Source organism: Onthophagus taurus, chromosome 3 (genome assembly GCF_036711975.1).
Source record: "Onthophagus taurus isolate NC chromosome 3, IU_Otau_3.0, whole genome shotgun sequence".
Taxonomy (NCBI): domain Eukaryota; kingdom Metazoa; phylum Arthropoda; class Insecta; order Coleoptera; family Scarabaeidae; genus Onthophagus; species Onthophagus taurus.
The window spans coordinates 24358091-24371162 of NC_091968.1; the positions used below are offsets into that span (position 1 = coordinate 24358091).

General features: G+C 28.3%; 1 protein-coding gene across 2 annotated transcripts; it reads left to right on the forward strand.

Annotated features, from left to right (window-relative positions):
- The first annotated feature begins 9603 nt into the window (after positions 1-9603).
- LOC111420581 (uncharacterized) lies at positions 9604-11669 on the forward strand. 2 transcript variants are annotated; one of them, XM_023053598.2, is made up of 3 exons: positions 9605-9789; positions 9856-9931; positions 9992-11669. In XM_023053598.2, exons 1-3 carry the CDS (start codon positions 9775-9777, stop codon positions 11521-11523), a joined length of 1623 nt encoding a protein of 540 aa, XP_022909366.2. In that variant the 5' UTR covers positions 9605-9774; the 3' UTR covers positions 11524-11669. The 2 variants fall into 2 exon arrangements, with proteins under 2 accessions (XP_022909365.2, XP_022909366.2); XM_023053597.2 differs by having other exon boundaries at positions 9604-9789; positions 9856-11669.
- Positions 11670-13072: the final 1403 nt, after the last annotated feature.

Consider the following 13072-nt stretch of genomic DNA (forward strand, 5'->3'; position numbering starts at 1 on the left):
GAGTAATGACGTCATCGATATTTTTTTCAAATAGCAATGCTCCATTTCTATTACGGAACATGAAAGATGCCTTTTTTTTGAATCTAGTACAGTCAATATTAATATTGGTTACATAAGAAAATTTTCGAGATAAATTATCTTAAAGTTTTATGATTTTCCATTCATTTCAGATAGAAAAATAGCAGTAGCTATACGTAACCATGCCAACCAATTGTTTCAGATATCAAAAATTAATCATTGTCTTAATAAAATATCTAAACCAACCGGTTGCCATGGTTACGCGTTGCTACCGCTATTTTTCTACCTTAAATGAATGGAAAATCATGAAACTTTAAGGCAATTTTTCTCGAAAATTTTGTTATGTAACTAATATTAATTTTGCCTGTACCAAATTCAGAAAAATATCCTGGTTGCTATTTGAAAAAAATATCAATGCTGTCATAACTAGTTTAAAAATGGCGAAAAAATTTAAATCCTCAGCGATTTTTCTATAAACCGTTTTTAATTGTTTTAACGAATTTTTCCGTTACTTTTGGGAAGCACTGTATAATATAGGGTGCTTTATAACATACGGAGCAGATTAAAAGGTAGGTACTAGGGGTCAAAGTGAAGAGATTTTCTTAATAACGTTTGTTCAAAACTTAAGATATCGCATGTTAATTTTTTAAATAAATTAACGTCCATTTTTGAGAACCGCTGATATTCAATAAAGAACAATTAAAATACTTGTCATCTCACTTGCCATCCTCTTTTTTGAAGGAGCTGTAAAACCAGACAATTTATGGTTTCAGTAGTTTTGTTATCTATATGTTATCTATTATATATGGAGTTCTGGCAGACTTTCTTGTAAAAACTGTAAATAAGAATTTCCATTAAATCTTTGAATCGCTGTTGTGGATTTTCGTCCAACCACACATGGTAATTTGGAAAATTTAGAACACCATTAAATGTCTGGTAAAGCAGCATTCATCCGCTATCAGTATACTGGTCGCAAAATCTGCTTCTCTGTTGATACGATTTAGTAGAGACTCGCAAAATTGCAACCGCAAAGGATAATCAGCGGGAGTCAGTCCTTGCACTTTTTGGAAATGGTAGGGATACAAACTATGAGTTTTCAATGTACGCCAAACAAAGTTCTGGGAAACTTCGAGTTGGTAAGAAATTTGACGAATACTAGTACTTAGATCTGCATCAACAATTTCGACAAATTTCTTCTTCAACATTCACTAAGTAGTATATCTTAAGTCCGTTATATCGAAATTTTACAGTATTAACTTAAATTCCTCGATTTATTTCTTGTCTATTTTAAATACAATAGGTTATTTATATTGTATTTCACGCCCAATATATTGTTTAAAGATAAAATTGCCCTGTACAGGGTACAAATTATCGATCATACGAAAATATCTACAATTATCTCCAAATAGCGATCAAAACTTTCACATATTTCTCACGTAAAAATTTATTATTCGAAAGCAACTAAAAGGTAGAGGATATTGTGTTCCATTTTATGTAAGTTATGTGTAATAGAAGTCTTGAGTAGGTAAATAATCCTTTATTTCACTAATACCAACTTAATAACTAAATAAAAATCATTGAGTCAATCACGAAATACCTTTGAACTCGTATTACAACGAATACCTTACGTAGCATCAAAAATAAAACCGACAGGAAATCGATTCGGATTTCACTCTATGTATAGAGAGGTCGAGGTCCGATTAAAACCGAGAATGGTTCAAATGAATGAGCAGGAACCGAAACGAAGAAAGTGGCCGTTTAAAGTCAATTCTTCGTTCTTAGGAAGAGGTTTTTTTCTAATACACGTTACGCTCGCTGCGTTTTAAGATTCAAACTTTCATATACATAAAAAGAAAAATCATTTAAAATAAAGATTAGATAAAAAAAAATTTATGTAAAAAAGTAGAGTTAAAAGGATATGCAACCAAGATAGCAAATGTGTAATATAAGTTGCCTATATTATTTTTTAATTTTTAAACTGTCTTAAATTGTTATTTTTTAATAAATCTTTAATAAACAAGCAAAATTAAAGCATACTGTAATTCGTTGTGATTACAATTAACTTTTAAAATGTATTTTGTTTAAAAATAAATTTTTGGTTTATTACCTTATATTTTTCGTAGTTTCCTCCAGCATTATCTCTTGAGTATGTAATAAGTTTATTTTCTTTAAACAATTTTCCAGCTCATCGATAATGAAGTGGTTTAAGAAAGTGTTCCGATTATACCATAAAAACCTGTAACAAAAAATTTTTTTAGTAAAAATTAATTATAGGTTATTACAAAATTATCTATCATAATATTTACCTCAATATATCTTCGAAATATGTTTCAAAGGCATTATTTTTTACATCATTACATAAATTTGAAAAGAAATTCTCTATAAACAACACTTTGACATTAACATATAAAAAGTGAGGTTATATCTCTTCAGCATTACCAACCACTTAAAATTAATAATAAAAATAAAATTATTATAAAAAAAATTATATCTTAACTTTATCCAAAGTCCGATGAACACTCATTATGTTATTTAAAGTATAAGAAATTGTTTAAATTAATTTTATGAATTAAATTTTACCGGCGCCTCCGCCAATTTTCTAACCTAAAAATTAAATAATTTTTTATGATTTTTTTTATTATTAACGTCTAAGGATTATTATTTTAATCTATTTTTTTTGAAATAAAAGTTATTTTTAATTAATTAAACAAATTCGATTAAATTTAGAAATTTAAATTATTAAATCAACCACCAAGTATACTAAAATGTAATTAAAGTTGCCTATACTATTTAAACCAAAATTCGCTTTTAGCTGCTTCAATTAATTATTATTTATTAAACAACATATTATTTAGTAAAATAAATCTTCCTATAACAATAAAAAAGCGTTAATTGATTAACGATTTTATTTTTTAAAACTGCGTCTTAAAGACATCTAGAATAAACAAGGATTACATCATCTCCCATTTGTCTTGTCGTTTAAAAAATCTTCGAAGCATGCATTTAATGTTAGCAACTTCCGGAAATTAACGGCCTGTTTGTGCAATTTTAATGCACAACTAGATAAATAATACAAAATGCAACAAATTTTGGTTATAAACAGCTAATTATTTTCGGTTTTTGCAAATCTTTTCCCATACATTCGCAATTTTTGTATGGTATGTCCTCATTTACCTCTTTTTTGTCGTTTTTTTCGTCCTACTTACCAACTACAACCGAATTATGCAAGGCGTAATTGTGGGTGAACAATGAAATAAGAATTATGAAAACTTGTGATTATCCAGAAACTAAATAAATTGAATTACATAAAGATATGGAAGCATCTTGCGATTTTCTAAAATCATAAAATTAAAGCGACAACGTAACCGATCATTTTTCCTCTTCAACAACATCCGCGTTTAAAATTTCTCTTTTAATCGCAAGAGACTCGTTTTAATTCTTAAATGAGTGTTTCGAAACGAATTAAAAACGAAATTTGCAAGGACCGTTTTGTATATATTGAGTTTTTGAGGCCGTTTCTCACCAACTTAACAATACTGCTTGGTACAATGTTCTTTTGCTTGCAACAGAAAATTACGATTCCCCGCCTAAAACCTTTTTACATTATGCAAAAAAACTTTACTGCCGACGTTTATCTCATTTCCCAAACCGTAATTACCCATTTTTTTGACTTAGAAGTGGGGTTCCTTAGTTCTTAATGAAGTCTTTGCCAACATCATGTGAAAAATTTTACTTTTTATTATTTTTTTTGTCAATGGTTTTAAAAAAAGGTGTAAAAATATGGAAGGTCTTGTTAAGAAATTTATTTCTTTTAAGAAACATTTATTTCTCAAAAAATAAAAGCGATTTTTCAAAACGGCTTTTTGCATTAAAAAGAGAATACTTTAATTAATAATTGGTGATATTTCCACAAGGATCCTTCAGGAAATTAATTTTATAGCGAATTTTGAAAATTATCGATGAAAATTGCAAGATAGAAAACTTTATCAAAACTTCGAATATTGTTTTCTCAAAAACTAAACGATATTTTTCAAGACGGGTTGGTTCATTGGAAAGAGGACACTTTTATTAACACTTTGGGAAATTTTCATACTTATTTTCAAAGAAGTGGATTTTATACGAATTTTTAAAACTTAATGGGCGAAAGTTGCAAAGTTCAAAGTCAAAAATTTATTTCTCAAAAACTAAAAGCGATTTTTCAAAACGGCTTTTTGCATTAAAACGAGAATACTTTAATTAATAATTAGTGATATTTCCACAAGGATCCCTCAAGAAATGAATTTTATAGCGAATTTTGAAAGTTATCGATGAAAATTGCAACCTCGAAAATTTTATCAAAACTTCGAATATTGTTTTCTCAAAAACTAAAAGTTATTTTTCAAAACGGGTTGGTTCATTGGAAAGAGGACACTTTTATTAACACTTTGGGAAATTTTCATGCTCATATTCCAAGAATTGGATTTTATACGAATTTTTAAAACTTAATCGGCGAAAATTGCAAAATTCAAATTCAAAAATTTATTTCTCAAAAACTAAAAGCGATTTTTCAAAACGGCTTTTTGCATTAAAAAGAGAATACTTTAATTAATAATTGGTGATATTTCCACAAGGATCCTTCAAGAAATTAATTTTATAGCAAATTTTGAAAATTATCGATGAAAATTGCAACATCGAAAATTTTATCAAAACTTCAAATATTGTTTTCTCAAAAACTAAAAGTTATTGTTCAAAATGGGTTGGTTCATTGGAAAGAGGGCACTCTTATTAACACTTTCGGAAATTTTCAAACTCATATTCCAAAAAATGGATTTTATACGAATTTTTAAAACTTAATCGGCAAAAATTGTCGATTATTTCAAAAATTTATTTCTTAAGAACTAAAAGTGATTTTTCAAAATGGTTTTTTGCATTAAAAAGAGGATACTTTAATTAATAATTGGTGATATTTCCACAAGGATCCTTCAAGAAATTAATTTTATAGCGAATTTTGAAAGTTACCGATGAAAATTGCAACATCGAAAATTTTATCAAAAGTTCAAATATTGTTTTCTCAGAAACTAAAAGTTATTGTTCAAAATGGGTTGGTTCATTGGAAAGAGGGCACTCTTATTAACACTTTCGGAAATTTTCAAACTCATATTCCAAAAAATGGATTTTATACGAATTTTTAAAACTTAATCGGCAAAAAATGTCGATTATTTCAAAAATTTATTTCTCGAGAACTAAAAGTGATTTTTCAAAATGGTTTTTTGCATGGATTTTATACGAATTTTTAAAACTTAATCGGCAAAAATTGTCGATTATTTCAAAAATTGCATTAAAATGGGTTTTTGCATTAAAAAGAGGATACTTTAATTAATAATTGGTGACATTTCCACAAAGATCCTTCAAGAAATTAATTTTATAGCGAATTTTGAAAGTTATCGATGAATTTTATCAAAACTTCAAATATTATTTTCTCAAAAACTAAAAGTTACTTCAAAATCTGACGGAAAAAATAGAAAGCTGGTATAGGACGTGGTGTATTCAAATTAATAAACAAAAAAACACAGTTATTATTACCATTCCATAGAATATCTGATAGATCACCTAAAATATCGATAGTTAATATGTTGATTACTCCAATTAAGGTGTGCAAATATTTAGGAATTGATCTAGATAACAAATTAAAATTTAATATTCACACTAAAAAATTTAAAATGAAATCTAACGCTATGGCGAAATATTTTAGATGTTTAACATATAAAACCAGAGGCATCAGTTTTAAATGCGCAGTTGACGTTTATAAAACCATCTGCAGACCGATTTTGGATTATGGAGCATCAATTTTGTGCGACGTAGGAAATCAAGCCAGACGAAATCTTGAAGTTGCCGAGGGAACGTGTTTAAGATGCATAACAAAACTAAGAAACCCTAGAAATCCACTTTATAACCCATCGAATCAACTTCTTTTTGAGAAATGTAAAATAACACCAATTACAGACCGAATAGTTGCACTTGCTAATAACAGCAATTTAAAAATAACTGAAAACCACAGTCTCACATCGTTATTTCTTTCGGATAACAACCCTTTACCGAATGTCAATTAGTTATTTGTTGAAGGATATGAAGTAAATTGTAATTATTATATGGATTAGAGTTCAACAAGGGCAGGAGGATTAATTGTAAATAATGTTTGTATAATAATTGTAATTCCGGAATAAATACTTTCACTACTACTACTAAAAGTTATTTTTCAAAATTCGAAAAAAATGTGCATCATTTCAAAAATTTATTTCTCAAGAACTAAAAGCGATTTTTCAAAACGGCTTGTTGCATTAAAAAGAGGATACTTTAATTAATAATTGGTGATATTTCCACAAGAATCCTTCAAAAAATTAATTTTACAGCGAATTTTGAACATTATCGATGAAAATTGCAATATCGAAAATTATATCAAAACTTCAAATATTGTTTTCTCAAAAACTAAAAGTTATTTTTCAAAATGGGTTGGTTCATTGGAAAGAGGACAGTTTTATTAACACTTTAGGAAATTTCCATACTCATATTCCAAGAAGTGGATTTTATACGAATTCTTAAAACTTAAGCGGCGAAAATTGCAAAATTAGAATTCAAAAATTTATTTCTCAAAAACTAAAAGCGATTTTTCAAAACGGCTTTTTGCATTAAAAAGAGGATACTTTAATTAATAAGTGGTGATATTTCCACAAGGATCCTTCAGGAAATTAATTTTATAGCGAATTTTGAAAATTATCGATGAAAATTGCAAGATCGAAAATTTTATCTAAACTTTGAATATTGTTTTCTCAAAAACTAAAAGATATTTTTCAAAACGGGTTGGTTTATTAGAAAGAGGACACTTTTATTAACACTTTGGGAAATTTTCATACTCATATTCCAAAAAATGGATTTTATACGAATTTTCAAAACTTAATCGGCGAAAATTGCAAAATTCGAATTCAAAAATTTATTTCTCGAAAACTAAAAGGGATTTTTCAAAACGGCTTGTTGCATTAAAAAGAGGATACTTTAATTAATAATTGGTGATATTTCCACAAGGATCCTGCAAAGAAATTAATTTTATAGCGAATTTTGAAAATTATCGATGAAAACTTCAAATATTGTTTTCTCAAAAACTAAAAGATATTTTTCAAAACGGGTTACTTCATTGGAAAGAGGACACTTTTATTAACACTTTGGGAAATTTTCTTACTCATATTCCAAGAAATTGATTTTAGACGAATTTTTGAATCTTAATCGGCGAAAATTGCAAAATTCGAATTCGAAAATTTATTTCTCAAAAACTAAAAGCGATTTTTCAAAACGGCTTTTGGCATTAAAAAGAGGATACTTTAATTCATAATTGGTGATATTTCCACAAGGATCCTTCAAGAAATTAATTTTATAGCGAATTTTGAAAACTATCGATGAAAATTCCAACATTGAAAATTTTATCAATACTTGAAATACTGTTTTCTCAAAAACTAAAAGTTATTTTTCAAAACGGGTTGGTTCATTGGAAAGAGGACACTTTTATTAACGCTTTGGGAAATTTTCATACTCACATTTCAAGAAATCGATTTTATACGAATTTTTAAAACTTAATTGACGATAATTGCAAAGTTCAAATTCAAAAATTTATTTCTCAAAAACTAAAAGCGATTTTTCAAAACGGCTTGTTGCATTAAAAAGAGGATACTTTAGTTAATAATTGGTGATATTTCCACAAGGATCCTTCAAGAAATTAATTTTATAGCGAATTTAGAAAATTATCGATGAAAATTGCAACATCGAAAATTTTATCAAAACTTCAAATATTGTTTTCTCAAAAACTAAAAGTTATTTTTCAAAACGCGTTGGTTCATTGGAAAGGGGACACTTTTATTAACACTTTGGTAAATTTTCATGCTTATATTCAAAAAAGTGGATATTATTCGAATTTTTAAATCTTAATCGGCGAAAATTGCAAAATTCAGATTCAAAAATTTATTTCTCAAAAACTAAAAGCGATTTTTCAAAACGGCTTTTTGCATTAAAAAGAGGATACTTTAATTAATAATTGGTGAAATTTTCACAAGAATTCTTCTAGAAATTAATTTTATAGCGAATTTTGAAAATTATCGATGAAAATTGCAACATCGAAAATTATATCAAAACTTCAAATATTGTTTTCTCAAAAACTAAAAGTTATTTTTCAAAACGCGTTGGTTCATTGGAAAGAGGACACTTTTATTAACACTTTAGGAAATTTTCATACTCATATTCCAAAAAATGGATTTTATACGAATTTTTAAAACTTATTCGGCGAAAATTGCAAAGTTCAAATTCAAAAATTTATTTCTCAAAAACTAAAAGCGATTTTTCAAAACGGCTTGTTGCATTAAAAAGAGGATACTTTAATTAATAATTGGTGATATTTCCACAAGGATCCTTCAAGAAATTAATTTTATAGCGAATTTTGAAAGTTATCGATGAAAATTGCAACATCGAAAATTTTATCAAAATTTGAAATATTGTTTTCTCAAAAACTAAAAGTTATTTTTCAAAATGGCTTGGTTCATTGGAAAGAGGACACTTTTATTAACACTTTGGGAAATTTTCATACTAATATTCCAAAAAATGGATTTTATACGAATTTTTAAAACTTAATCGGCGAAAATTGCAAAATTCACAAAATTTATTTCTCAAAAACTAAAAGCGATTTTTCAAAACGGCTTTTTGCATTAAAAAGAGGATACTTTAATTAATAATTGGTGATATTTCCACAAGGATCATTCAAGAAATTAATTTTATAGCGAATTTTGAAAGTTATCGAAAAAAATTGCAACATCGAAAATTTTATCAAAACTTCAAATATTGTTTTCTCAAAAACTAAAAGTTGTTTTTCAAAACGGGTTGGTTTATTGGAAAGAGGACACTTTTATTAACACTTTGGGAAATTTTCATACTCATATTCCAAGAAGTGGATTTTATACGAATTTATAAAACTTAATCGGCGAAAATTGCAAAATTCGAATTCAAAAATTTATTTCTCAAAAACTAAAACCGATTTTTAAAAACGGCTTGTTGCATTAAAAAGAGGATACTTTAATTAATAATTAGTGATATTTCCACAAGGATCCTTCAAGAAATTAATTTTATAGCGAATTTTGAAAATTATCGATGAAAATTGCAACATCGAAAATTTTATCATTCTTCAAATATTGTTTTCTCAAAAACTAAAAGTTATTTTTCAAAACGGATTGGTGCATTGGAAAGAGGACACCTTTATTAACACTTTGAGAAATTTTCATGTTTATATTCAAAGAAGTGGATTTTATACGAATTTTTAAAACTTAATCAGCGAAAATTGTTCATTAATTTTAAACAATTTAAGGTATAAATCGTTCCTTAATAAACAAACTATTTGCTATTATTTATAATTTACAACAAAAACAACACCTCATTCAAGGTCACGATCCGCTCCTCTAATTGCTTTTAAATCTAAGGTCTTGAAGATCTCTCAAATCGTTTAAACACTTTCACTGCCTCCACAATTGAAGCATGCATCCAAGAGATCGTGAGATTTTAAATCCAGTCAAGGACCATCCCTACTTTAACTGTTTTTTCCGCACAACCAAGAAGAAGAGGAACACAACTCGGAGAAATTATAAAGAAGATAACTCGAGCTCTGTCTAAGACAGTTCAGTTTAAACCACAACAACAACAACACAAAGTATTAAGTGAAAAAGTGATTAATGTGTTAAATAATTTAAAATGATTTTAAGAAAGGTGAGTTAAATTAATTAAACGATACCAAATATCTTCCGAATAAATTAAATCAAATTTATTTTGTAGATTATATTGTTTATCTCCTTTTTTATCTTCATTTCGTGCGAAGAGCAAGAAGATCTCCAAATAGCTGAAGCAAATGGTAAATTAGAAATAATTAAACAAATTAAAAAAGTAAACGATGATGGTTCATACACAATAGGATATGAAGCCGATGATGGTTCTTTTAAAATCGAGAGTCGCGATGTTTTGGGAAATGTAAAAGGAACTTATGGTTACATCGATGAAAACGGTGATATTAAAAGAGTTTCGTACACTTCAAATAACAGTAGCGAATTAAAAACCGAATCTTCGGTGGTGCAAAGAATCCCAAAGTTGAATAAAACAACGACGAGAAGACCAGTTTATGTTCCAACGATTCCTCCAACGACTTCATCAAGTCAAAATATCGCAAAAAGAAGAGTTACAACGACAACTACAACAACAACGGAGTCTCCTAAAGTTAATGATTTCATTAAATCGGCTGTTGAGGCTTCGAAAAATATAAAATATGAGAATCAATATCCAAGGATTTTATTGCAACGACCTATTTTAAGCCAAAAATCTTCGGAAGGACAAATTGTTAGGCCAGATACGAATATCCCCCCAACGGAACCTCCAATTTATCCCCCAACTTTATTAGATAAAGAAAAAACAATTTCAAATGAAGAGGGGAAAATAATAGATGAAAATTTAAAAAATAATCTTCGAAGACAACTCCAACCATCAAACTCTTTTAATCCAAAAGACCACGTTATGGAATTCCAACAAAATCGTGGTGGCGATATGATCGATGTTTATACTTCATCTTTAACAACGGGGAGTCCCCAAAGACCTTTATTTACAACCACATCGAGACCCAAATATATTTCATCAACAATTTCCCCCCTTCAAGGGATTAAATATCAATATCAACCAGAAATAACCACAACACCAACCCCTCAAATTCAAATTCCTTCAACGAAAGAAGAAACTTTAGTTGCGATAACTCAACCCGATGGAAGAACAATTTTAGTTCCTTTAAGGGAAATCCCCGAAATTGAATCCGATAATTTTTACATAAAAAGATACCAACCGATTCAACGAAACCCCCCAGAACAACAAAAATTTCGAGCAATCCCCGTAAGAGTCGACGAAAACGGCTACATAAGAGAAATGCAACCACAATATCACCGTAATTACGAAAAAATCAACGATATCGATGATTACATCAACAACGAAGAAGTTATTAACTCGATAAAACCCCCGGTGAGCACGAGGGATTTTCAAAAATTACTGGAACAATTAATTTTAAGACAAAGTCGATTAGAACAGATTAGCTTTTTGAGTCGGAAGTACCGAAATATGTTCGGGCAAAAAACACGTCCCGTTTATAAAACGAATTATAATCAAAATTTAGATTACGGTTATAATAATTACGTCACATCCGAATCTTCTTATACCCCCACGCGAAGAGTTGCAAGATTATTAACACCGCAACAACAAAAAGATGAAGAATCCGATTACTTACCTGCGGATGTTCGCGAGATGTTGTTGTTGAGAATGCTGCAATTGGCGATTAATCCTGGTTTGCCGTTAAACGTTCCTGATAACTTGGTCGATGCAACCACTTCAGTACCAAAATTGAGAAAATCGGGGGTGAGGAATGTTGAGATTTTAGGCGAAGAGGATGATTCGAAGATATCTGGAAGATAAATGTTTAGGATTAATGTTAAATATTAAATACAAAGTCATTTTGAGATTATGTTTTTAATAATGTAGATTAATATAACATTGTTTTAGTTATTTATTTGCGATTTTTATCAAATAAAATCACTTTTTAAATAAATTTATAAAATTTACTTAACCTCACTTTTTATTTTATCAGATAAATTCATTTACCCCAAATATTTATGTTGATAACATTAACATAAATAATGACATTAATTACATAACCTCAAATTTTAATGACAGATTAATATTTATTTACCTTTCTTATTAAACTATACAGGGTGTCTCACGTAACTGGTTCGTTAGAACTTTTTCAGGTTCCACTGTTCGTAGAGATTTGAAATTTTCGTAGAATGGGTTGTTCATTCGGAGCTTTCGATCTAAAATATTTTCAAGATGTTACTTTTGTTCAAAAGTAACATCTAATTAACTTTGATTAAATTTACAATTTGGCATTCTAAATGACATGTCAACCTCAATCTTTGCCACCAATTGAAGTTCTAACTGTCAAATTTGATTATTTTACCTCACACGAAGATTTTAACGTCAAAAGTGACATCTAAATGACAGCTTAAAAACAAAATTGACAATTTGACATTCTAAATGACATATTTATTTTATTTTCTGCTACTAATTGAAATTCTAACTGTCAAATTTGATCATTTTGCATCACAAGAAGATTTTAATGTCAAAAGTAACATTTGAATGACATATTAATGATTAAATTTACAGTTTGACATTCTAATTAACATCTCAACCTCAATTTTTGCTACCAACTGACATTCTAACTGTCAAATTTGATCATTTCGCATCACAAGAAGATTTTAATGTCAAAAGTAACATCTAAATCATAATTTAAAGACAAGATGGACAATTTGACATTCTAAATGACATATTTACCTTATTTTCTGCTACCAATTGACATTGTAACTGTCAAATTTGAGCATGTATCATCACAAGTAGATTTTAATATCAAAAGTCACATTTGAATCACATCTTAATTATTAAATTTACAGTTTGAGATTCTAATTGACATGTCAACCTCAATTTTTGCTACCAATTGACGTTTTAACTATCAAACTTGATCATTTTGCATCACAAATAGATTTTAATGTCAAAAATGACGTTTGAATGACATCTTAAAGATTAAATTTACAGTTTGACATTCTAATTGACATCTCAACCCGAATTTTTGCTACCAATTGACATTCTAACTGTCAAATTTGATCGTTTCGCATCACAAGTAGATTTTAATGTTAAAAGTAGCATCTAAATGATAATTTAAAGACAAGATTGACAATTTGACATTCTAAATGACATATTTACCTTATTTTTTGCTATTAATTGACATTGTCACTGTCAAATTTGAGCATGTACCATCACAAGTAGATTTTAATGTCAAAAGTCACATTTAAATGACATCTTAATGATTAAATTTACAGTTTGACATTTTAATTGACATGTCAACCTCAATTTTTGCTACCAATTGATATTTTAATAAAGATAAATATCTATGATTAAAGTTAAATATTAA